We start from the raw sequence: 27,028 nt of genomic DNA, 5'->3' as shown, positions 1-27,028 counted from the left end.
GTTTATTAGGTGAGCTTTCGTGGGACAGATCCACTTCTTCAGACCATAGCCAGACCAGACCAGATTCAATATTTAAGGCACAGGGAATCAAAAACAGTAAGCAAGGAGGACAAATCAGAAAAAGATAATCAAGGTGAGCAAATCAGAGAGCGGAGGGGTGTGGGGGGGAAGGTCAAGAATTAGATTGAGCCAATCTAATTCTTGACCTTCCCCCCCCCACCCCTCCACTCTCTGATTTGCTCACCTTGATTATCTTTTTCTGATTTGTCCTCCTTGCTTACTGTTTTTGGTTCTCTGTGCCTTAATATTGAGTCTGTTCTGGTCTGGCTATGGTCTGAAGAAGTGGGTCTGTCCCACGAAAGCTCACCTAATAAACTATTTTGCTAGTCTTTAAAGTGCTTCTGGCCTGCTTTTTGTTTTGATAGTGTATAGACTAGCACGGCTTCCTCTCTGTTACTATCCCACATTATTGTAATGTCTACAGTAATGCCTCGAACTGCTTATGCCTGCTCTTAACCTTCAGAACATTTATAAATGCTAGACTGAGCCTCTCCTCTGTGGCACAGTGGTGTTGTGACAGGAAGTGTTTTAAGTACAGATCTTACCTTACAGATGGGGGAAAGCTTACATCTGTATCTCAGAGTATATAACGTTTTCATCAGTACCTTTTTGTAACTGTTAGAGTGATTTGTTGTCAGGGAGAGCTTTACAGAAAGAATGCCTGATACTCAAAATTTACCAAATCATTAATGAGTACAAATTACATTAAACTTTGGCTATCAAAAAACTATGATGTAGATGATACTTGTGGTTTTCCACTGTGGTTTTCATTAGTTGCCACATTTTCTTTGTTTGTAAAGTAGTGAATTACCTCAGAGTTCTGTCACTGGTTTGCTGATTGTCACTAATTCTGTAATTGTAAAATTTCACTTGCTGTCTCTTACATCTAGTTCATATGCACCACTGTCAGAGAACAGAGGCCTGTATGCTGGAGCAACCGTGCTTTCTTCTCCCAGTACAGAGGAGCTATCACAGGATCAAGGGGATCGTGCTTCACTTGATGCTGCAGACAGCGGCCGTGGCAGCTGGACTTCTTGCTCAAGCGGGTCCCATGACAACATACAAACAATACAACACCAGAGAAGCTGGGAGACTCTTCATTTTGGACATGTTCATTTCGATAGTTCAGGCGATGGGGCAGGATTATGGCCCTCAGGCAGTCATATGGACCAGATGATGTTCCCTGATCATGGCACAAAATATGGCAGGCAGAGTCAAGGTAGGGAGGACCTTGATCAAGCACAGTCCAGAGCAAGCTGGGCATCCTCAACAGGCTACTGGGGAGAGGACTCAGAAGGTGATACAGGTACCATAAAGCGGAGGGGTGGGAAGGATGTTTCAATTGAAGCTGAAACCAGTAGCATAACATCTGTAACAACAGAGGAGTCAAAGCCAGCTCCCATGTCCTCTCATATAGCTGTATCATCAAGTAGTGCAAAGGGGCTTATTGGTAAGTTACCGCAAAGTATTCTATTCGTATACCTATAGATATGAATTTACTGTATAACTTTTTTGCTTTAATCTGATTTGTTTTTAAAACAAAAAGCTCAAGTAGTTTCAAATTTGTAGTGTCTCTAAAATTTTGCATTTCAGTTGCATGTTTATGGCTGAGAAGAACTTCACTTTGTATTGTAGATACTTGCTCCTGAGTTGTGGGTCCTGTTGTACTTCCTTCTTGAGAGCTATAAAATCAAGAAAACAGCTCAGGTTTTGGTGGTTGTTATTTTGAAATGCTAATGCACTTAGGTCACCATTTTAAGCTTGGGTCATTGAAGTAAGGCACCAGTCTGTCTTCAGGGATCTTAGTACATATGACCTGACTTCCAGTGCTCTACTTTAGAAGTTTTTGTGACCTTCAGTGGTGGTTGTGGATGTTCATCACCTCTGCACACTGGGTCACTCTTAGTCCCCAAATACAGATTTGTGTGCCTAACTCTAGACACTCATTTGAAACTGTCTGCCTTCATGCCTAGGAAATCAAGGACCTAGAACAGTTTTTTGCTAGCAGAAGTGAGGTTACTTTTAAAAATATTGTTTGTTGCATTTATTTTTTGTCTGGATATTTCCCCTCTTTATCTATGAATTTGATCTGTTGGAGGCCACAGGTTCCTGTAACCATTTTATTCACTCAGATCTCTCCCCAGTTCATTCTGTCCTCATCCTGTATAAAAACTATCTGATGCTGACATTTCTCAACAATTATAATAGAGCAGAGGTCAGCAACCTTTCTGAGGCTGAGTGCTGAAATTTGACCTTTTGACCTCTGTGTAGGGTATGAGTGACTGACACTTTTTAAAGTCACTAATAGTCCTACTTAAAACAGCTTCACTAATAAAAAAAATAAAGATGCAGAGCTTTACCATTTAGGTGATGGTTGGTAGCATTAGCTGGTCTTTTGTTAATCCACAGGCGTCATGGCTTTGATCAAGTTCCTGGCTGCAGAGGGAGGAGGGGTAGGGCTGAGCTCCACTCCCACCTTGCGTGCCGATGAAAATTGTCTCGTGCCACTCTTGGCACCTGTGCCAGGGGTTGCTGACCCCTGTAAAAGAGTGTAGTTAGGTCGTAGTGGTAAATGTCCTTTCCATTCAGATACAAAGTTCATCATTTATCAAAGAGCCCAGCCCCAAAGTTTGACCTGGAGATTTGAATTTCTTTAAAGGATGAGGTACCAATGTTTTCATTGAGGCCTATCTCAAATACTGCTGCTATGTAGTTGCCATCAACATGTAGAATGACAGATTTGCAAATGTGCTTTTAGGCATTGGTCTTCATATCGTTGTGCCACTAGGAGGTCTGATTCTAAAGTAATGTATTTTATTAAAAAAATCAGAAATACAAGAGAGTTACAGCCTTTTCGTTTCCATCCAGTTCAGCACCAGGGAAGGCTGGCTTCTGTATTGTTGTATCCTTGCACATTTGGAAAAGAGAAGATTGAGGGGAGACATGATAGCGGTTTTCAGGTATCTAAAAAGGAGTCATAAGGAGGAAGGAGAAAACTTGTTCTTCTTGGCCTCTGAGGCTAGAACAAGAGGCAACAGGCTTAAACTGCAGCAAGGGAGGTTTAGGTTGGACATTAGGAAAAAGTTCCTAACTGTCAGGGTGGTCAAACAGTGGAATAAATTGCCCAAGGAGGTTGTGGAATCTCCATCGCTGGAGATATTTAAGAACAGGTTAGATAGATGCCTATCAGGGATGATTTAGATAGTACTTGGTTCTGCCATTGGGGCAGGGGGCTGGACTTGATGGCCTCTCGAGGTCCCTTCCAGTCCTAGTGTTCTATGATTCTATGATCTACTCCCTCAGAAGTGATATAAATAATCTTACCATGGTCATATCAATTTAACTCTACATAGGTCCTGTGCAGGGGATCAAACACTGTGATCTGGAACAGCAGCACTTATATAACTCTATGGGGGAAGATGTGAGTGGAGTTAAAAATAAGGAGATAAATGGGATAGGATGAAGGGAGGCCAGTCTGCTAGTTTAGAGTCGGCATATCCAAGTTCATGTTGTGAACTGAACAATCAAGTGAGGAAAAAGTTTAAGAGCTAAAAATGATATTGATGGTTCATGTTTTCAAGACCGAGAAGGAAGGAAGGGAGGGAAGGCATGAAACTGAAGGGAGGAGAAAGAACAGTACATTGGGAACAGATGCCAGAGGGGAGAGTAGTGAATAGTATAATATTGGTGGAGAGGAGGTTATATTTGAGGTTTTAGGATACCAATGTGTTTCAGAAACTCTTAAATAAAACCCTATTTCTTCCATACTCCCTTCTTCTAGATCCCATTTGGAAAAGAGCTACTTATTCAAGCCCAGCTGTTCAACCTTGTGTTATAGATTAGTGCCCAGAGTAGGGCCATTTTTCTTTCTATTTGTAATATCATTAGGCCCCGCCAGTACAAATAAAAAGACTGTTACATTAGTATATTTTTTGTTTTAACATGGTGGATTTCACACTATATGGTATTGAGGGAGCCCTTTCCAAGAGATTGACCATCCTTTCAAATACAAGGAGGGGGGGGGTGGAGAAATTCTTTATGCATCATCTATTCATACAAACAGAAGGTTTAACAGACCTGCTCTTTCACACTACATTGACTCTGTTTGTTAATGATTCTAATGACTCTAGATGTTGACTCAAAAACACCATGCTGTTGTATTTCACACTCTGCAGATGTTCATTTTTACCAGAGATTTAGCAGCTCTTTCTCAGCATGTGTTGACAGTTTGACCATCCTGTACAAGCATATGATGCTCTCCTTTTCCTAAAGGATTGAACAGTTATTAGAAGATTGCCAGTAATATTTTTGGGACGAACACAGATACAACACCACAAACAAAGCCATCATTATAAAAAAGCTTAATGGTAGAAATGTGTCTTAGGGTGGAATTTGAAGGATAGAATTAATTCCATATATGACACAATATCAGTGAAAGATTGTCCTGTTCCTGATTTTTCTTGTCACATGTCATGTATGATTTTAAAATGGATTTTCTTAAAATATTAATTACTGTGTACCTCACACTGTTTGGAATTTATCTAAATTTTATGTTTTCAAAATGCTTTGCATAATCTGTTAATACTTTTCAAACATTTTCCTTGTGATTAGCTTCTATAACTTGTGGCCTCATTCCATCATAGTTACTTCAGGCTTCTCTCAGGAAGGCTGCTATCCTACTAAAAGTTGGCTTAGCCAAGTATAAACATTGCCTACATGATGGAAGCACAGGAATGCTGGACATACTTTGTTTTACCAAAAGTGTGTTATATTATTTCTGGTTTTAATATGTTGAGATATATATCTCAAGTCCTGATCCAACTACAAACAGGTTAAGATTTAAGATTACGTGTACTTTAAATCTTAATCTGTTTGTGTTTGGGTCAGATCTTTGATTACGTTCATATATATCTCATTGCTCAAATTCTGTTTAGAACCTATTTTCCCCAATCACCATCTCTTACGGTAGTTTATTATTTTTCTGCAGCACGAAAAGAAGGTCGATATCGAGAACCACCTCCGACTCCCCCCGGCTATGTAGGAATACCTATTGCAGACTTTACAGAAGGCATTTCCCATCCAACAAGAAAACCTCCAGATTACAACATGGCACTTCAGAGGTCTAGGATGGTGGCACGGACGTGTGAAACCCACGGGACTTCACCTTTGCCTCAGCAATCACACACTCATTCAGCTGGCAAGCCTGCGAACAAACCTCAGTGGCACAAACCAAATGAGTCAGATCCACGTCTTGCTCACTATCAGTCGCAGGGGTTTTCCACAGAGGAAGATGGTAAATTTCTAGTAATGTTTTCAAAACGTTAAGGCATAGATATAAACAGTCCATGAGCGCTTTCACATGCACTGGAAATGCTTGCCCTAAATTTAAGAATTTCTTGGAATTTTTTTTGTTTTGTTTTTTGGGTTTCTTTTGTTTGTTTACCTTTTCGTTTCCCATGGCAGAGTCTAATTTATTTTAAAAATGTTGTTGGAAGTTTTGTGCAGTCTTTATTCACTTAAGCTCTGTAGCTGAGCAAACCAAAGATATGTTTGAAGCTTCATTAATTTGTCACAGATTTTCTTGTGACTTTAAGAGAATTTAAAAATTTATCAACAGATGTTTTGGCATTTTCACCATTGAACACTGCTGTAAGCCAGTTTGGCCTCAGAAGGTAAAGCATTTGTAAATTAAGTGGTTTGTGGCCAGCTACAACCAGGGCTAACCACAAGATACTTCAGTATGCTATTAGAGATTTAGTAGTCTCTGGCTGAGTATTGTGTTTTCCAGGAGAAGGAAAAGCCAGGCCCACCCCATACAGTACTCCTGTGTCATATTTTCCTTGGAAGCACACCCTTGATAATGATAAAGTTAAAGCTGTCTTGCATCATGTAAACAACAAAGTGTGCTCTGAATTTATGATTTTGAGATCATTTTACCTTAGGGAAAAGGGAAGAAAAAATAGTTAACTGTAGCAAATAAACATATGCTTAATTTTTACAGAGGAATGGAATGTGTGTGAAAACAACCAATTTAATTGATTAGCAACTTAGTGTTAAACTGATTAAAATTTATTTCCTCCCCCCCATCCTATTGTTTGCAGAAGATGAACAAGTTTCTGCCGTCTAAGAATTGGGGCTTTTCTGGATCCAGAGTGAGCTACCTTAAAGGAGAGCACAAGAAGACGTCCCTAATATAAGAGCCTTGGAACTATAATTAAAGGATGGTAGACCTATTTGCCTCCTTCCCTGCCTTAAAGCAGCATGGGGCTTCTTCTCTCTCTCCCTCCACCTCCCCCATTTCCTCCCCTTCCTCCCCTTGCATGTGAAATACTGTGAAGAAATCGCCCTGGCACTTTTCAAACTGTGTTGCTTGAAATGCACAGTGCAGCAATCTCCAAGCTACCACTGTCGCTGTCTGACACATCACACAGTATCATTCCAAATTCCTAGATCATCAAGATGATTAACTCTGGCTGCACTTCACAATGCCTGGAAGGGTTTTTAAATCTTCCTTTTAGATTTTAATCACAGTCCTAGCTCTTTGTCTCCTTGGGATAATGAGATAAACTAGTTGTCAAACTACATTGAGCCTGTAACGTACAAAAACATTGAAATCTTCAAGTACACACTTGTTTGCTTGTTTACAATGCCTTTGTTACAGTGCTGTATGTTATGTTCAGAGAGCAAATGTTACACCTGCATAATCATTATAGTATAATTTCACACTTTTTAGTGTGGTTGCCAGCCTGGGCTCCTAAAAACAAAACTGATATGGCTGAGCAGGGCGGAAAGGAAAGGCAGCCTTTCATTCGCCACCTAGCTCCAGTCATAGAGTGCCCCACCCAGAAGTCTAAGAAAGTTTGTAAATTATAAGATCATTGGTATTGTGAAATGGGTCAAGCATCAATGAAGAACTAAGTGCTTTCAACTATCTAATGTCGGAAAACAGGACAACTTGTATAGTCTGTACAATACAATTTGTAAACCTGTGCCTTGTGGAATACAGGATTGCATAGAAAAAAGAGTCCTATTCAAATGACAGGTGGCAAACCTCACCTTTAAATTATATTTTTGTCTTAGTATGGTTAGAAATTTAATTACTTTGAGAGAAATATTAACTGGATAACGTTGCGGTGAAGGCAGTTTTGGGATGTCATGGCTAATGTCTGCAGTTATTACTGATCTAATAATCTGTTGATTTGGCATTAGGGAATTAACAAGCCTTTAAATTATGGGAAAAAAACACATTTAGATACATCAGCCTTTGTAATGCAGAAATAGTCACAACTGTTAATGGCTTTAGGAACACTGCACTGTAGAGAAGGCCAATGAGTAGCAACAACCTGCTCACAGCTGCTATTAACCTTATAATGACTGAAATGACCCTTCCCCTCTATTTTTGTGTTGTTTTTGCACAGACTCTGGAAAAGTGAAGGCTGCCAATCCGAGTAGTACTCAAATGTGAGGAACTGCTGGTCTTGGATTTTTTTTTTGTCCATTGAACTCAGCTGATCATATTGATCAGTAAATAAACGTAAATAGCTTCAACTTTAAAGATCAAATTGCAGTGTTTTTTCACTGTATCAAACAAAGTCAGTGCTTTATTTAATTATCTCTCCTGTAATCATGGCTTGTGTCTATTTGCTTATATATCACATTGTCAATTATGAATTTGTAATTTTACATGTCATATGCATTATTTGCCAGTTTTATTATATAGGTTATGGACCTCATGTTCCTATAGAAAGATGGAAACCTAGCTCTATCACAAGTTGCACAAATATTATATAAGCATTAAGTAATTGTAGACCATAGACTGCTAATCTCAGTTCACTCTGTGATGTCAAGTGCAGAATGTACAGTTAACTGGTGATTTCCTCATACTTTTGATACTACTTGTACCTGTATGTCTTTTAGAAAGACATTGGTGGAGTCTGTATCCCTTTTGTATTTTTAATACAATAATTGTACATATTGGTTATATTTTTGTTGAAAATGGTAGAAATGTACTATGTTTATGCTTCTACATCTAATTTGTATGAAGCTGAAAAATAAATAAATATAACATTATTGAAGTTTCTTACACATTTTACAGGTTCATCATATTTTGGCAGATTGAAATTTGAAAGTAATTTACTTTCCTGTATATGAATAGTAAAGGGATACTCTCAAGTATCCCTTTAATATTCTGAAGTGATGGATTTTTAAGCCTACTGTTTTGTTGCCAGTAATTTAGGTCCATTACTAAGCCAAAATGGTCATCAGAGACATTAGAATGGCAAGTATTGTACTGTCATCATTCCTGTTGATGCACGGAGAAGAGGGTAAATAAGAAGGGCCATGGTGGCTTAAAACTCCAGAAGACTCATGGGGCAATTAATTCACATTTATAGAATTTGGTGTGGGGAGAAGTATGGAAAGAAATGCTATCTTTGTAGAAACCTGAAACTGTTACAAGTAATAAAATGTACCTGAGAATATCCCTTTTCATGAAAGCCAGATACTGTAATCTGTATATAGTAATGTCACAAGTGTTTGTTCTTTTGTGGATGTGATGAGCTCTAGCTACTTGTAAATTGGGTACAGGAGTCTGATTTACATCATTTTTTCTTAGCCTATCCATTAGTTATATTTGGCTTGTATTTTTTTTAGAAGGTCCATTTTTGTTTCCAAATGAAAGTCACTGTTTTAGAAAAAAGAGCAAAAATGATTTGTTTGGATTTTTGTTACAACCTTTCATAATATGACCTTACACATCCCATGCTCAGAATCAAATATGTGTGCTACTAGTTTTCATAAAAGAACACTAGAAATATGAGAGTCGAGTAATCATTGCAGTTACTGTTCATCTGTAGACTATGAGCCACTTGAAGGCCACATAAAATTTAAGGATGTGTGGATTTGTTGGGGCAGGTTTGTTGTTTTGTGGTAACTAATCCATGCTAATCTGTGGCTCATGTCTCTGAGTAAATTTCAACAAGCCATCACCAGAAACAGAATAAACATTTGTTTTTCATTCAATACTTTATAAAATTTCTCCTGCTTCTTTAGGAATACTAAACATGAGTGATGTTTTTGATTGATACTAATTTTTCCCCAGTTGGCATGGTGATGTGTGTGTGTGATTCACTTGCAAGTGAGTCATTTTGCTCCATGTTTGTCATACTGCTATATTATGTGGATCCACTGCACTCTAATTTATGCCTTACCTTTCTTCCATGTGATAACTCTAAGACAATCATTAGGAGGAAGCCATCATAAAAGAGCAATAGGTATGTAACCCATAAATGTTGCTGAGCTCATTTGGGATGGCTTTTGGTTATAGCTATCAAGAATCAACTAGTTCTAACAGAATCAGAACCTCTGATGTACAATGAGCTCTTACAAAGGAGAGTTAGTAAACTGTAGTCCATGGTATGTATGTTTGCACAGAGCATGAGTGAAGGGACAAAATAAACTATATTTCACTAGATAGAGAGAAAATACTAGATGGCGAGCTCTTTGAGGCAGGGAATATCTGTTTACATGTCTGTACAGTACCTAGCATAGTGGGGCCTCACTCTTGATTTGGGGCCTCCCAGGGTCACTTCAGTGCAAATAATATTCTTCTTTGAGTGTCGGTCCCTGTGTGCATTCAACACGTTGAAATGTAGGTGCCTGAGTCTGGAGATTCTTACATGTGCAGTTGCCCTCCTCATGTACCAGATCAGGACAGAAGATGCAGTCCAGGCTGACATCTCATTTCTTCTTGTTGCCTCCTGATCATAGTTGGAATCCTTGGGTCCAGCTTCCTTCTTACCAGCCTGTAAATAGTTAATGTTATATAATATAGTTAGTATAGCATAATTAATTTCCACAATTAGAGCCTTAGTTGAGGAAATACTTTGTGGGGAAAGGTAATTAGACCTCCTTCTGATCTAAGCCAGGGAAACAGCCTTGCACATTGCCTTCCACTGACCAGTAGCACTCCTCCAAGCATGAATTTGGAAGTGGAGTTAGAGCTGCCAAGCCCAGAGAATCGTGTTCCAGGGCTTTGCATGAGAGCAAGGGGCACTTTTGTATATGCAAGGCCTGATCTTTTGGCTGGAATCCTTCATTGCTTTGTTCATGATGGTCACTGTGGTAGCATCTGACAGTACATTTAGTTCCTAGAAATCTAAGTGGCCTACAACACTGAGGCAGTTAGTGAGGATTGTTGCAGAAAGAGCCTTTTCTATTTGGCTGCAAGATCAGTTGCATTTCCATTGTGTGTCCTTGCTGATTGACCTGTATTTCCACAAATCTTACACAGCTGTTCACCAGATCTCCAGTATCCATGGCTAGTATATGGCATCCTGGCTTTCCAGAGGTATGCTTCCATTCCATAACAGCTCTGATGTATTCTTGAGAGAATTTTAATTCTCAGTGGCCTATGTATTATGATTCCACTGCCTGTATATATTGATGCTATCTTGAATAGTCAGCTCATCTGGACAGTTCCAATATTCTTACAAAGCAGGTAAGGCTTCTCCCCGGCCATCTTGTCAGAATAATGACCGTCCCCAGCATTGAAACTGGCACAATGGTCTGGTTCCTATTGTCTTGTATCGTCTATATTTCTGCCAAGTTGAAGCACTGACGTTTTTGTTCAGTTGCCATATTTTTATGCTGCAAGGCTTCTCTGCATAAGCAATGACCTATGTACACCATGGTCCCTTTCTTGTAGTGTACATTTAAGTTGTGTTACAATTTTAGAGGCATATGCTGAAGGCATTTTTGAACTTCTAGCAGCAGCTTTTAAAAGTGTTCTCTGTGGTTTGATTGCTTCCAACTTGAATGGTCTTCCATCTTGAACGTACTGCTAGAAATTTTCACAAGAACACTATTACAAGACATTCCTGTTGCATTTGGTGTGTCTCTGTCCTATTTGTTCTCTTAATGGGAAAGCTGCCAGCAGTTCCTTTTGTGGGAGTGGTGGTCCAAGTGCCATCTCATTGATACCACATTATGGGGTTGTTCCATCATTTATCTCATGCTGCAGGATGGAATAGGTGGCTGTATCATGTTGAGGTAACCAGTGTTCATGATCTACTTTTGTTCAGTAGCCCCCTGCAGCATTTGCACTGATCTGAGAGCCTTGGCAGAAATTTTCTCAAATAGTTGAAAAATCGTAATAGTCTCTGAACTGATTTAATGGCTTTGGTGTAGGCATCTGTGTAGAGGTTGATTAGTCTTTTACCACATGTTGGATCCCCAATGGCATTCTCAACCATCTGTATCTACCTGGTGGTGACCAAAGTGTGGTGAGGTAGCAGTTTTCCTAATCCAGTAGAACTTGTAATTTTTGGCATCACATACAGAGAATTCATGACAGGTGTGACTGTTCTCCAGGTACCTGGAATGTTTTTGCAACCTGCCTCAAAAGGGAAGATTTATTGGTGTTTAATAGGGTATCAGCTCCCTGAGTCCACTAGCCTATTTGCCACCCAGACAATCTTTTCTGAGCTATGTCAGCCCCTTGCTTCACTTTGTATGTTAATAACTGTCTCAAAAGTCTCTTTGACACCTTTCAGACTTTTGTCTGCTGGACATTTGGATCAGTTCCTAGTGTAATACCACAATTTACCACAGTTGTAGTGAAAACAATAAATTTATCATCAGAGGATTGAATAAGGATTGCATATAAAATAAAATGTGTATAGACTAGACTAAATTTAGCACAGTACCCTTCTGTCTAAAGATGTTCATCTCAAAAGTCTTTTGTAGCATTTCAACTAAGATTGGTCATTGTCCTTTTTTTCATGTACTTGTGTGGCCTGGTTACTTCCTAGGTGCAAGAGATGTGGTCTCTTCCTTGCTGCCTTATTTTCCCCACTGTTGATTGATTGTAGCTTAGAGTCAGGATGACCCCTCTACCTCATTTTCCAGTATGCCGCTTCCCCCTCCCCAGTGGTTTCATATCACCTTTGTTGACTTGTATGCTAATAGGGCTTACGTTGTGTTGGCTTACAGTGCTTACTTGTCATGTGGACTGAGGTGGATAGCAAATAAGTATCCTTTTGTTTTGATGGAGGAGACTTGGAGATGCCCCTTGTATCCTGCGAGTTCTAGGCTATCCCTTACTCCTCTGGTTCGTGAAGCTTTATACTGGAGATGTTGACAGCACCAGGGAGCACGTCAACAACAAGCTCAGGTGATACAGAATGGCTGTAGAATATGCCACTGGTGTTGGCTCTATGGCAGGTTTGCCCTCTGAGTTTTCCCGTAGTCATGGCAGCCTCTGCACTCTGCCTACCATTTGTGAAGCGAAGATGGGAAGACGTTTCCCCACGGGTGGAGCATTGAGGAGGATTGTCAGGCAGCTGATTTCAATCAGCTCGATAGAAGGACTGTTAGAGAGGCTCAGCAGGTGCTTATTTGACTCAAGGATTCTTTGAAACAATTTTGAATGAGACCCAGTAATGTGTGCTTCATTCAGCCAGGCTTTGTTTACATGCCACCTTCAATGACTTCTCTTGAGTGTTACCTGAGCATTAACTGTAGTTTGCAAATGTATGAATTGTTCTTCTTCGAGTGTCCCCGTGGGTGCTCCACATTAGGTGTCAGGCTCGCCCGGTGCCGCAGATCGGATCTTCCAAGCAGTTTCTGCTGGACCGTGCATGCGCCGGTGCGTGCCGCTCCCTTGCGTACTCCTGGCCACGTGCGCGATCCGGTCCCCGCCAGTTCCTCTTAACTGCCGTCGGCTGCAGACGGAATCCGACTAGGCTACGGCCAAGTTAGCGTATTCAATGGTTTTTAGCTGTTTTCTTTAAAGTTTTCAAGTTCTTAGTCTATTGTTAAGTTAGCCAGTTGTTATTTTCAAAAAAAAAAAAACAAGAAACAACAAGCGGGACGGAATTCAGTCCAGTCCTAGTAACAAGCGGAGCACCGGAGGCCAGGAGCCTAGAGCCATTAGCCCTCCTGCCGCGGCAGGCTATCCGAGAGGGGGAAAACAGCACAGAGAAGGTGCTAAGTACCCCCTTAACAACTAAAAGACTCACCAACAATGTCCTCTTCAGGATTCAAGAAATGTGAGTCTTGCCGAGGCAATGCCAGCGTCTGATGGGCACAGTCACTGTATAAGGTGCCTTGGGGAGTCCCATGTCACGCAGAAATGCTCCTTCTGTGCAAAATTAACAGCCAGAGCAAGGAAGGACAGGGAGATGCGGCTTAAAATGCTGCTATTCGACAAGGCCCTCCAGCCAGACGTGCCGGATCGGCCGCAGCAGGAGGGACCCTCCGGGGCCCATAAAAGGAAAGCCGCCTCCCTCACCCCATCAGCGCAAAAATGGAGGAAAGTCTCCCCAACCCGATCCCTGCCGGCAGCAACAGCGAGCGGGACGGGAGGAGCGCACAGCCCCCAGCCGCAGCAACAGCTGATCGGCGGCGGCACGGAGAGCCACGTGGAGGCGGCTCAGCCTCCGATGATCAAACAGCCGCCCCGCACCGCAGGCAGGGCGGCGGCTAAACAAGCGCCGGTACCGGCGGCACTGCAGGCAGCGGCACCGACCCCCGGGGAACCGGCGGTGCAGAGCGCGCAGGCACGCAACCTGCAGGCACCGGAGGACACTGTCCGCGCGGCACCGCCCAAGAGCGTGCCGAGCGCGGCGCGGATGGGGCCGAGATCCCCTGCACGTCAGGGGGCGGAGCCACCCCCTCAAGGGAGGGGGAAGGCTGCACAGAAAACAAGGCACTGCAGCCCCTCTCCAGACAGGGCTGCAGAGTTGCTTTCTCTCAGCCCTCCGCTCATGCTGCAGACTCCAACTAGAATGCAGGGGTCCCCCCTAGCCTACCCAGAGCCCCCATCTCCATTTTTACAACCAGCCTCGCCCTGGCTGGGACCACCCTCACCCTTCTTGGGGTTTGAGCCGCTGGAATACTATCACAAATCGCTCTCTCCAGTGTCCCATGTCTCTCAACGATCTCGCTCCCCCAGACGCAGGTGGTACGCACCAAGAGAGTGGTCCAGGTCACCTTCCCAAGAACAGTGCCCATGCTGCCATGGTCGTCCCTATCACGCGGGGCATAGACACCACTGGCATTCTACCAGGGAAAGATCCCCACACACGGTCCCGTATCCCCGAGGGCAATCGCGAATGGGGACAGAGACTCAAGTATCTCAGGGGAAACTGGTTATGGAAGCCCAAGATTTTCCCTCGCAAGCTTCCAGCGAGCGGATGTACCGTCGCCAACAGGAACCGGAAGGGTCCAGAGAGGCGTATCCTAGTGGTTCCTCGCTCTCCTCCCCGGACGAGGCTACGGCCCCGGGGGACGTCCATCCTCCGCACGATCTCAAACAGTTTCAAGAGCTGTTTAAAAGGGTGGCCTTCACGCAGGGCATCCAGACAGCAGAGGTGCAAGAGAAACACCATAAGCTCCTCAAAAATCTGAGACCTCTGGCCTCCTCCAAAATAGCAATACCGCTTGATGAAGCAATCTTGGAGTCCGCCACTACGATATGGCAGACCCCTGTGACTATTCCGCCTGTCCACAAGAGAGCAGACAAGAAATACTTCGTGCCGGCGAAGGGCATGGAGTTCCTGTTCAGCCACCCACAACCAAATTCCCTGGTGGTAGAGTCGTCGCAACAAAGATCAAAGACATCTCAATTCAAGATGGGGGAACAGACAAAGATGCCAAGAAGCTAGAGCTGTTCGGCAGAAAGGTCTACTCCTCCTCCACACTACTGTTGCGAATGGCAAATTACGCAGCGCATCTAGCGAACCACAATTTCGACAACTACACTAGGTTAACCTCCCTCATGGACTCGCTTCCAGAGGACAAGAAACCGGTGCTGAAGGCCATCGTGCAAGAAGGCTACGCGGCCTCGAGGACGGGAGTTCAGATCGCCCTGGATGTTGCGGACACAGCAGCACGCTCCACAGCTACGGTAGTGGTGATGCAAAGGGAGTCCTGGCTCCAGACTTCGGGTATACCAAGGGATCTGCAGGCAAAGATCGTTGATCTTCCCTTCGACACGCAGAAGCTGTTTGCTGAATCAACTGACCCGGTCCTTCATTCCAGTAAAGATTCAAGAGCCACACTTAGGACCCTGGGGATTTACACCCCTCCATACAGAAAGAAAAAGTACTACCCTCAACAAAGACGGTACCGGTACCAGTACCAGCCACAGCGTCCCCAGTACCACAGGGGTTACGAGCAAGGGTGACATCAACAGCACCAGCAGTACAGAACTCCCAGGCAACGTTTCCAACAGAGCCATGCGTCCTCGGGGCAGGGCCAAAGGCCACAAGTTTGACACACAGATCCAGGGCTGCGCCATCACTACCATCGCACAAGGTCATCCGAAGCTGTTATTCCACCATTGCCTCCGACCATTCTACGACCAGTGGCAAAGGATCACCACAGACAAATGGGTGCTGGAGATCATAGCCACGGGGTACGCCATCCCCTTCCAGTCGCTCCCACCGCCATGACCTCCACCCAGGCCCCATCTCCAGGAGGCCTCCCACGAAGCGAGGCTCAAGCAGGAGGTAGACCATCTCGTGCTCATAGGGGCAGTGGAAAGAGTGCCGGAGCAACTGCAAGGGAAAGGGTTCTACTCGAGGTACTTCCTCACGGAGAAAAAGACAGGAGGCTGGAGGCCCATCTTAGATCTTCGAGGCCTCAACCGGCACCTGTGCAAGCAACGGTTTCGGATGATCACAGTCGCCTCCATCCTTACGGCACTGGACGATGGAGATTGGTTCGCAGCCCTCGACTTACAAGACTTGTATTTTCACATAAATATCCATCCGGCTCACCGACAATTCCTCCGGTTCATGGTAGGCAAAGAACATTTTCAATACAAGGTCTTACCATTTGGACTCTCCTCGGCCCCCAGAGTCTTCACCAAGACCTTGGCAGTGGTGTCAGCCTACCTGCACAGACAGGGGGTATTTATATTCCCGTATCTGGATGACTGCCTACTCAAAGGGGCCTCGAAGGAAGAGGTACTACGCATGATATGCGTCACAGCAGGCACGTTCTCTTCGCTTGGCCTGGTTATCAATCTGGCAAAATCAAAGATAGACCCCACACAGGACATAGAGTTCATAGGGGCACGCATAAATTCTATTACAGCGAGAGTGTATCTACCAGAGACACGCTTTTGGGCCATCGGCTCCCTCGTGCAAGTCATCACCTTCAGCCCTACGGTGCCGTTTCTGACGTGCTTACAGCTGCTGGGCCACACGGCAGCAGCGACATTCGTAGTACAGAACGCCAGGTTACACATGCACAGCATGCAGCACTGGCTGGCGAGCATATACAAACCGGCAGCACACACCATTCACAGGGTGGTGTCGCCCACAACAGAGGTGAGCAATCCCTGCAATGGTGGGTAAACCCCAAGAACATGCTAACAGGGGTACCCTTCCACCAACCACAAATATTGGTTTTTCTTACTACAGATGCCTCCCATATAGGGTGGGGAGCACACATGGGCGAAGAGGTGACGCAAGGACTGTGGTCCTCCACGGAACAGTCACTGCACATAAATATACTGGGGCTGAGAGCAGTGTTCAACGCCTGCAGACACTTCCGAGACCATATACAAGGCAAAGTAGTCGGGATCGGTACAGACAATACCTCCACCATGTTTTATATAAATCGGCAAGGAGGAGCTCGGTCCCGTGCCTTATGTGCTGAAGCAGTCCGGTTGTGGAACTGGTGCATCGCCAACAATATAACCTTGAAAGCCTTGTACTTACCAGGCGCTCACAATGTGAAGGCAGACCAGCTGAGCAGGCGTTTCGCACTCTACGCACAAGTGGCAGATCCGTCCCGATCTGCTACGACCGATTTTTCACGCATGGGGCTTTCCCCAGATAGACCTGTTTGCCACTGAACACAACAAGAAGTGCCCACGATTCTGCTCCAGGGCAGGACTGGGACGGGGGTCTCTGGGGGACGCGTTCACGATCTCGTGGAGGGGCCCCCTGCTTTACGCTTTTCCTCCCACAGTGCTGATCCACAAAGTCGTGCAGAAAGCCAGGAGGGAAGGAGCCCGAATGATCCTGATAGTCCCAACGTGGGATCAACAGCAGTGTTTCCCCCTACTCCTGCGCATGTCGGACCGTCCACCGATGCCCCTTCTGGTGGCGCTGAATCTGCTCACGCAAGCCCAGGGGTCCATAGTGCATCCGCACCGCCAAGGCCTGCAACTACAAGCGTGGTTAATCCATGGCTCAGCTCCCTAGAGAGCACATTTACGGAGGAAGTGCAACAAGTCCTAGAAAGTAGCAGGAAGACTTCCACCAGGAAGACATACAAGCAGAAATGGACTCGCTTCACGGCATGGTGTTCTACCAAACAGCTAGCCCCCCTTTCGGTGCCTATACCTGTAATATTAGAGTATTTACTGGACCTCAAGAGAGGAGGACTCTCACTATCCTCGTTAAAGGTCCACCTTGCCGCCATTTCGGCGTTCAGACACGAAGAGGAAGGGCACACGGTGTTCGCCCATCCCATGGTTACCAGGTTCCTCAAAGGGTTGGTAAACCTATACCCCCCTCAGAAACTGCTTCCACCTTCGTGGAACTTGGACCTGGTGCTTAATGCGCTAACGGGACCACCGTTCGAGCCTTTAGCCACGGTTTCCCTCCACCTCCTTACGATAAAGATGACCTTCCTTCTCACAATCACGTCAGCTCGCAGGTTGAGCGAGCTTGCGGCAGTTATGGCAACGCTACCCTGCACTGTTTTTTCCAAGGAGGCGGTGACTCTATGGCTGCATCCAGCCTTTGTTCCTAAGGTTTCTTCAGAGTTTCATATTAACGAACCTATTGTTTTACCCTCGTTTTATCCAAAGCCTCATAACTCTAATGAAGAGGCACGCCTACACCTCCTGGACGTGAGGAGGGTGCTGGCCTTCTATATAGACAGGACCAAGCCCATCCGGAAAACGGATAGACTCCTGGTCTCTCTCGCTCCCAAATCGAAAGGAGAAGGTCTCTCTCTTCGCAGAGAATCTCGAAGCACATCGTATCCTGCATAAAAATGTGCTACGAACTCAAGAAGACTCCTTTACTGGCCCCACCCAGGGCTCACTCCACTAGGGCGGTGGCGGCATCAACAGCCTTTTTCAAGGGCGTTGCTCTAAAGGACATTTGCAGAGCGGCGACCTGGTCATCCTATGACACCTTCACCAAGCACTACGCCCTTCACAGGCTATTCCAAGAGGATACCCAGCTCTTGACAGCGGTCCTCTCGGGGACAAGCTGTACATTATCCGATTTACCCACCTCCTATCTTGGGTTACTGCTGGGTAGTCACCTAATGTGGAGCACCCACAGGGACACTCGAAGAAGAAAGAAAGGTTACTCACCGTAGTAACGGTGGTTCTTCGAGATCTGTCCCTGTGGGTGCTCCACTACCCGCCCATCCTCCCCACTTCGGATCTCTGTTTAGTGTTTTTCAGGAGCATCTGAGGCGGTTGGTCAAGGAACTGGCGGGGACCGGATCGCGCACATGGCCAGGAGCGCGCAAGTGAGCGGCGCTCACCGGCGCATGCGCGGTCCGGCAGAAACTGCTTGGAAGATCCGATCTGCGTCGCCGGGCGAGCCCGACACCTAATGTGGAGCTCCCACGGGGACACATCTCGAAGAACCACCGTTACTACAGTGAGTAACCTTTCTTTACTGTGTTTGAATTTCTGCTACAACCTTCATGTGTAGGTCACAAATAAAGAATCGCTGTCTTTGTAAAGCTAATTGTTTATGAAACAGAAATACATAGATTAACATTTCTTACAAGGGACATGGTAGTGAGCAGCAATCACTAAAGTGAGAATCTCACAGCTGTATGTAAGTCCAGCTGTCGTTCTGGAAAATGTTTGTGATGGTGAAATGCAAACGGTACTACAAAGGGCTGGGGACGTGTGTTTTCTGAGTTTGTTTGAGAAGGGCACTGACTGCAGTGCAATTTGGGACCACACAAGTTCGAGATCGACTCTCCATAGGCTTTATAATCTGCTCCTGACCCTCCAATCTGTGCTTCTGCCCCATCTCCTCTCTTGGCTTTCCATTTCTAGATTTTCATCTGTATCTCCCCACATTCATTGCCTGGTACCAGACCAACACTTTGTGAAATATGTCCTTCTCACTCGTCCTTTGCCTCCCTACCTGAGAGAGGTGCCAGTGTGTAAGAGTTAGCCCTCCAGGGCACATCTACAGAAGCAAAAGTAAGAATACACAGAGTAAGTATTATGAGTTCATTCACTGTTCGAATAATAATAGTTACATATACCCTTCTCCTCACTTGCCTTTGGCAAGCACGCAGCATGCCCTGAGCACTAAACATGGTGAGTTTGGCTGGGGATGGGGAGGATATGCAAGATAAATAGGCTTCAGAGAGGGATCAGTACTAGTGTCTAGAGACATTAATGTGAATACTGACATTGTTTTCCACAGGAGGGGGTGAAATGAGGCTGAAATCCCATTATTGAAATCAGCTGAAGATGCAAGGGTGCATTGCCTGGATGCAAGCAGCTTTAGACTGTGTGTTCTCCTTTGTACTGCATTTGATCCTGCAGAAGTAATTGCTACCTGGTGCAGCAAAGTTTCCTGCAACAGGGGGAAAAAAAAAGATGCCTTGGGCAGAGGATTGCAGCATATCTGCAGGAAAGGTTTCCTGCTGTCTCAGTGGAGGATTTCCAGGAGATCGCAGTATACATTAACAAACTTCTCTCACTGTATTGCTGCACAAGTAGGAATAAGAAGCAGATGCAAAGAGCACATAAGGTAGTTAAGGTCAATCCTTTCTCCTACATGCACATGAAACAAAGAACACTTGAATCTCTTATAATTGCACAATGTCAAAGCAAAATGAATTCTTCCCCTCTCCTGCTTCATGTGTGCCAAATCTGGACTGCTGAGACCAGCTCGACTTCACCAGAGTGAAAAAGAGGTCTTGGCTCATCATGCCATCTGATGAAGCTGTCCCATCTCCTCCTCCAACTCAGCCTCCTTATCCACCATTTCATCCTCAGGGTTGGCTCTTCTGACCAATACCCCCAGTCCCCCAAAGTCTTCATGCGGGTCTTGGCAGGAGAGGTGGGGTCACCGCTGAGGATGGCATGCCACAAGAGGAGAGTGCCCCACAAAGTTGCACAACAAGGGGAGTTTTGGGGATCTTAGCAGTTGGCAGGCTAGATTCTGTTTAGGCATTAGAGCATGTTGTTGCAAAGGAACAAGAGAGGTGGTGGAACCTCCATTCCTAGTGGTTTTTAAGGTTTTAAGTGAGACTTTCTGCACAGTATTTGAAATACTCCATGTAACTGACAGAAGGTTTTTAAGGTTTTAGGTCCTGGCTTGACGAAGTCCTGGCTGGGATGATTTAGTTGGGGTTGATCCTTCTTTAGGCAGGGGGCTGGACTCAATGACTTCCTGAGCTTCCTTTCAGTCCTAGGATTCTATGATCCGTGTGGTTTGATTGGCTGCCAACTCTCTCCTTGGCTGTGCTATCTTTAGTATGCTATGAATCTCTGTCTATTCTGTTAAGATGAGGATATAGTGTTGTTTTCTTATTATTCATCTGGGACTGTCAAAAAATTGCTGTTCTTGCTCTATTTTGTACCTTTGGTTGACAGATTTATATTTTGCTTTTTTTTTTCTCTTTGCCTGTCAGCACACACTCTGTCTCTCTCACCTACACAACTTACTAACTTACACAAGTCTAACATACAAACTCTGTATTCAGTTTCAGCACCAAGTGTCTTTCACTCCTTTTCCTTTCTATTGATTGTCATCACTTGCTCCATCAGAGTTAGATATTTAATTTGTATTATAAATTCTTTGAGTCTTTATAAAATATTAATAAGCATGAATAACTTTTACACTGAGTAAATTATTAAAGCATCCTACTTCTCTTTTACTCTCTAAAAATCGTATGTGTGCAGTCAAGGTTAAAACATGCCCTTTCCCCACAGATTTTCTTATGATGGATGGATGTGTGGTCAAATAGGTATTAAAAAGACTAGTTGCTTGGTAAAGGTCATTTGCTTTCCATTGAAAAATGACTTTACAAATGAAATGTGGTTGGATTTTAAAACCATGGAATTGGCCAGATGCACCTGATCAATATACCTCACGAATATGCCAAAAGGATATGCCTAATACAGAAGTGCTTGTTGACTCATTAGCTCTTTTTCTAATTCCATTTGGGTTGTTTTAAATATTAGATAGATATGTATTCATTCAAAATTATTGACATTATTTAATGTTGTGTTCTTTATCTGTCCCCATTTAGGAAAAATATCAGTTAATAACCTGATGAGGCCCCATGTTATAATGATCAGAGTATAGCATATATATTGACAATACTGATACCAGCCAATCCTATATATTATCTTTGACCCTTGTGTTAAAACTGATAACGCTCCAAAATATTTGCCTCAACTTGCTGAGTTAAATTATGCTAGCATGCAAAATGGTTATATGTAACCTCAACAGATCTCAAGTATCGGAGGGGTAGCCGCGTTAGTCTGGATCTGTAACAGCAATGAAGGGTCCTGTGGCACCTTATAGACTAACAGAAAAGTTTTGAGCATGAGCTTTCGTGAGCACAGACATCAAAACACTCCAGATCCACAAACCAGTTTGTCCCATTCCACTGAAATGTTGACTTTCTGTCAATGACCTAAAGGTATGTGTGTTATTGAAGAAGAATTATCGCTCCGTTCTGGAAAGGGAAACAGCCAAGCTGGAGCTGGCTTTTATATTCAAATTCGGCACATTCACATGGTTTAAATCATGATGGGAACTTTCTGAGTCACTATAGGGGCTCGTCTGCATACTTGGCTCAGTCTAATTCTTGACCTTCCCCCCCAACCCCTCCACTCTCTGATTTGCTCACCTTGATTATCTTTTTCTGATTTGTCCTCCTTGCTTACTGTTTTTGGTTCTCTGTGCCTTAAATATTGAGTGTGTTCTGGTCTGGCTATGGTCTGAAGAAGTGGGTCTGTCCCACAAAAGCTCACCTAATAAACTATTTTGCTAGTCTTTAAAGTGCTACTTGACTGCTTTTTGTTTTGATATTGTATAGACTAGCATGGCTTCCTCTGTTACTATTATGCTGATAGTCACTTGTAAGAATGTTTCTTGTCAATACCACCTTTTAGTGCTAGGTGTCAGGAGCAATAATAAAGTCAGTGTGTTTGGAATTCTATGCTTTTATTGGAGGAAAGTCTATATTCATTAACAAATGTTGTAAAGGTGAAACTGTGCTTTGATAATAAACAGGAAGGGCTGGTTTTGCCATCTGATCTTACTTTTGATCTCATTAAAAGTCTTACCTTTTATCTGATGGTAGCAGGTGATGAAATGTCTCCAGCTACAGTTTGTTTAGAAATAAATAAGATCTGGAACAAACTGAGTTTGGGGAAAGTGCAATACAATTTGTTTGTGTAACATGGCCTTCTCTGATCTTTATCTGCATTTGCAAAGGTATTAGAAGATCAGATTCTTACTTGTACAAAGAACTGTGTGTACCACTTCTTTGAATAGCTGGATTGGCTGGAGAAAAAGGATCAGATAATTGAGGTCTTTAGGGGGGTATTTGATTCAGAAAACAGAAAGAATTGCATGTTGGCAATGTTCAGGCAGTCAGAAGTAGACACCAAGGGATGCAAAGGAATGGAAATGACAGGAGAGATTTTTCTCTATGCATATTTGTAGTCAAAAGGCCTGATTCTGTCTAGTAGAGCTCAGACCAAGCCCTCATATGCTTCAGTGAGAATCTGGCAGGAGTAAGGATCACAGGATCATGCACTAGGTCAGTAAACCTAGGGCAGAACCCTACTTCCTTATTTTGTTGATTAGTTTGTCAATGAAGTTTAATTACAATAATTAGCTAACCACTTTTAATGATTGCCAACTCACCCGAGGGTCTCAAACTGTGGGGCCATGAGGATCATCAAGGCTGGTGTTAGACTTGCTGGGGTCCAATGTCAATGCCCAAGCCCCATTCTCAGAGCCAAAATTGAACCCCCCCAGGTCTGAAGCCAAATCCTGAACCCTGCTGCCCAGTGGTCCCTCTATTTTTTTTCCCATCCGCGTGCAGAATAGATTTTGTTATGCAGTGAGACCTGTACAGATGTGCACCTCCAGTGGAAACATATGCTGCCAGCTGTGGGCGCTCTGCTAATCAGCTAGGTGGCACCAGGATCTCTCCTGTGTGTGTATCCAAGCACTCAGCTTACAGGGAACACTGTTACCGCCCGGGTCTGAAGAAAAAGCCTGAGCCTCTTCACCCTCATCTGAAGCAAAAGCCTCAAGGCTTTGGTCCTTTGCAGCAGGACTCAGGTTACAGCCCCTCTGCCCAGGAATGAAGTCCTTGGGCTTTGGCTCTTCCACCCACAGTGGTGAGGATCAAGCTTTGGCTTGCTTTCACTGACCCCACTTGGGCTGGAAGGTCTTGGGTGGCTTTGGTCCTCCCACTTGGAGTCCTGCAATAATTTTTGTTGTCAGAAGGTGCCTGGATGCAATGAAAAATGTTGCTGTAACAAATACAGAAAATCCTTCATTTTGAGTTGTTTATTTTAGTGTGTTAATTTTAAACACTTTTTTCTATGGTAAAGGATAGGGTGGACTACCAACATCTAGGATTATGAGGATCACCAGTATTCAGATCCTTCTCCCTGCAATGTTTGTTCACAGGATTATGCTACAAAAACAAGATGACCCCACTTTGAAAGACGTAGAACTAGAGATGCAAGGGTGATTTTTCTCTGTAATGGTATATAAAAACTTTGATATATTGTTTTAAATACATTGGAATTCTGTATTAATTCTGCTAGATTTAGCTATGGAGACAGTGCTTTAATCTGACATAACTCCTGGCTGACTCTGGTGAAGTGTCAGCAACAATTTAAATTTCTCCCCAGTCAAAACCCCAGTGAGAGAGAGGGAACAACCCTACAACTACACCACACTACAATTCACTTGGCTTGTGAATCAAGGCCAAGTTTTTAAATTTCTCCCCACCTGTGCACCTGTTACTTATGCAAGTCAAGATCTTGAGAACTATTTGAGAGAGTCTGTGGCTGTGTCAACACTACAAGATAAAATCAAATTTCAAGTCATTAGCTCAGTATTAAAACATGACTGTCTTCACAGTTAATACTATTAACTTGATTTATTGAGCCATAATACCAATTAGAAGATATCAATATTATGGGATGGGTATAATGGCAAATTTGAACTTAAAATCTCCAATCAAGGCTAGTGTGGAAGCTCCATGTCTTCAGTTTGAATTTGTAAGCCCCTAGAAGTATCCTGTATGTATCCCACAGAGTTACGTGGTGACCCTCCAAGTATGACCATTTCGTTGTGTGCTGCTGTCAGGTGTGCAGGAAGGTCAAAGTAAGCCCACAAAGTTTATGTGAATTTGAATTAGAATGTGAATTCAAATTTAGTAGCCCATCCCTGCAAACATAAAGGGCGCCCATTATGAAAAAATTACTTTGCCCATCGCATCACGCTGCATACATAGCAATTTTTGGTAGCTTTGTACTACAATCATAAGCACTTAGGGTAGTGATCTGCCTAGCACTTCTCAGGCTTACAAGAGATCCCTAGCTTGGACCCACCAGAAAATTCTTGATCTTATTGCTGTTTGGGGAGAACAATCGGTGGCAAAGAGACTTCGGGTGGCCAAGAGAAATGCGGCAATCTATGATCAGCTGGCACACGAGCTGACTGTCCAAGGTTACCCCTGGGACTCTATGCAGTGCTGCGTGAAGGTTAAAGAACTTTGGAAGGCATATTGAAAAGTCTAGGAAGCCAAACAGTAGTCAGGGGCAGCTCCATGGACCTGCCGTTATTATCAACAGCTGAGCCTGGTCTGAATTATGACACTTATGGAGACCCTGGTATGGAGTTTGGGGTGAGCCCAGCAGAGCAGGGTGGCCCAGAGGAAGAAGGCAATGGAGAAGAGGAAAGGGGCAATGAGCAGGGGACAGAGGAAGTTATTTCAGGCAGCCCAGAGCTCTCCACAGTGGGCCCCTCCACACCAGTCACTTTCACACCAGTCCCCAATTCCTCTGGATCAAATGGTTCAGGTGAGTATTTATTCCACACGCTACAAGCGGGTTGGGAGTGGGTATAGCTATAAGGCTGTGTATAAGTACAGGTTTGCTATCTGTCCTCCTGTGACCCTCAGAACAGCGTGGTAATGTTACTTGGGATGAAGCACTTCTCCTTTTTGATCTCCCTGAAGACCTCATCCAAGCACTTTTGTATTTTTTTACAAGGTTCTTGGGCAGGACTGACTTGTTGCAGCTTCCACAGTAACACACCTTGCCATGCCAGGCAACCAGATAGTGATATGGTGTCATGGCACCACAAAGCATTTTAGCAAATTTTCCAGGCTTTTGGTCACACAGCAGGAGTCGCTGTTCTTTCTCAGTATCTGTTAGTTCCAGGAGGGTGATTGTTGTCTTTGGCAACCTGCAGAAGCATGGGTATTCATGTTTGTTTTTGTTTATAGACTCTGAGGCAAGTTGGCCTGGGGCCATGATGGGGATGTGCGTGCCATCTATTGCCCCACTGCAGTTAGGAAAGCCCTGGGTAGCAAAGCCATCCACTATGGCCTGTACATCTCCCAGGGTCACAGTCTTTCTGAGGAGATGCCAACAGATTGCATGGGCCACATCTATCACCACGGACCCCACTGTAGATCTGCCCACCCTGAACTGATTTGCCACTGACCTGTAACTGTTGGAGGTTGCAAATTTCCACGGTGCGATTGCCAGTCAGTTGTGAACCGTGAAAGCCGGCCTCATTCTTGTCTTGCACAGGGCAGGGGCCAGTACATCACAAAATTCCCTAAAAGTGGACTTGTGCATGTGAAAGTTCTGCACCCACTGCTGGTCATCCCAGGACTCCAAAACGATGTGGTCCCACCAGTGTGTGCTGGTCTCTTGAGTCCAAAACTGTCACTCCAGTGCATCCAGGGCAGCCAGCAGCTGTGAGTTCTTGGACTGCAATTGGGAGATTTGCTCTTCCAAACCAGCAGCAGCAGCACCATTATGATAGCCAAACACTGAGCTTTGGAATTGAAGGACAAATTGTGTGACACCTACTGTGATTGCCAAAACGATCTGTGCTATGAATTGGAGCATTGGGGATCCATGCTTGTGCTGGAATGCCGCAGCAAGAAATGGCGCAATCTCCAGTTCTTTCTTTTTTTTGCACAGTTACTGATGCTGTGAATTCTGCGACAATGCTTGGAATTCTCGGATTTAAACATGAAACATCCAGAAGCAACCGGGGCTAAGGTACCAACAATGCAGTGCTCACGCTGTCATACTTGCACTGGACAATGCAGGCACAGAGATTCGACACTGAGAAAAGGTGGGTTGAATTTCAAGAAGCTTTGTAGATGTTTTATTAGAAATCATAAATTAATATTTAACCTCAATATTCTCATAGACACAGCCTTTCTCTCTTATCAGTGCAGTGCTACTTTTAGTACAGCATGAAGGGACTACAGATATTGCTGGAGGCAAACAGCTAACTTGTGTGTGATAGGAGACCCTGTGTGCTTATTTGCAGTACTGCAGTTTTTAATTAAACTAGCAGCATTTGGCACAGGTTGTACCTCCCTTGTCCAGTATGGTCAGTCCCAAAAGAGAATTTGCTGGACTGGGGCGGTCCCCTGCCATGGGCCCCCACCCACCTGCTTCAGCTCCCCTCCACACTTCTTTTTCCACCTGCTGTGGGGATCCGTGCTGTCATGGGGTTCTAGTCGCATGCTGGTTGAGGTGTGGGGGCTCTGGCTTCAGCCCCCGGATTGCTGCCATGGGATCCACCCCATGCCCAGGGCTCTGGCTGGCCCCACACATGGATCTCCAGCTCCAGCCTGGGCTTCAATGAGGCTTCAGTCCTCCCCACATATGTGGCTCCAGCCTGGTCCTGGGCTCTCTGGACTACAGGAGGGCTCTGGCCAG

At 44.4% G+C, this 27,028-nt stretch overlaps 1 protein-coding gene across 7 annotated transcripts in view; it reads left to right on the top strand.

Moving 5' to 3' along the window:
* RAPGEF2 (Rap guanine nucleotide exchange factor 2) overlaps positions 1-8,135 on the top strand; it is a 400,682-nt gene extending 392,547 nt beyond the window's left edge. For 6 of the 7 annotated variants that reach the window (XM_074993114.1, XM_074993110.1, XM_074993113.1 and 3 more), the window contains 3 exons: positions 951-1,510; positions 5,048-5,353; positions 6,162-8,135. In XM_074993114.1, coding sequence (XP_074849215.1) covers positions 951-1,510; positions 5,048-5,353; positions 6,162-6,187 — 892 coding nt within the window. In that variant the 3' untranslated portion in view covers positions 6,188-8,135. The remainder of the gene's footprint in view (positions 1-950; positions 1,511-5,047; positions 5,354-6,161) is intronic. The other variant, XM_074993116.1, reaches the window with a different exon arrangement.
* The last annotated feature ends 18,893 nt before the right edge of the window (positions 8,136-27,028 follow it).

The sequence above is a fragment of the Carettochelys insculpta genome, chromosome 4 (genome assembly GCF_033958435.1).
Source record: "Carettochelys insculpta isolate YL-2023 chromosome 4, ASM3395843v1, whole genome shotgun sequence".
Classification (NCBI taxonomy): domain Eukaryota; kingdom Metazoa; phylum Chordata; order Testudines; family Carettochelyidae; genus Carettochelys; species Carettochelys insculpta.
The sequence above is the reverse complement of the archived record's forward strand: the minus strand, read 5'-3'. Positions and strand labels throughout refer to the sequence as shown.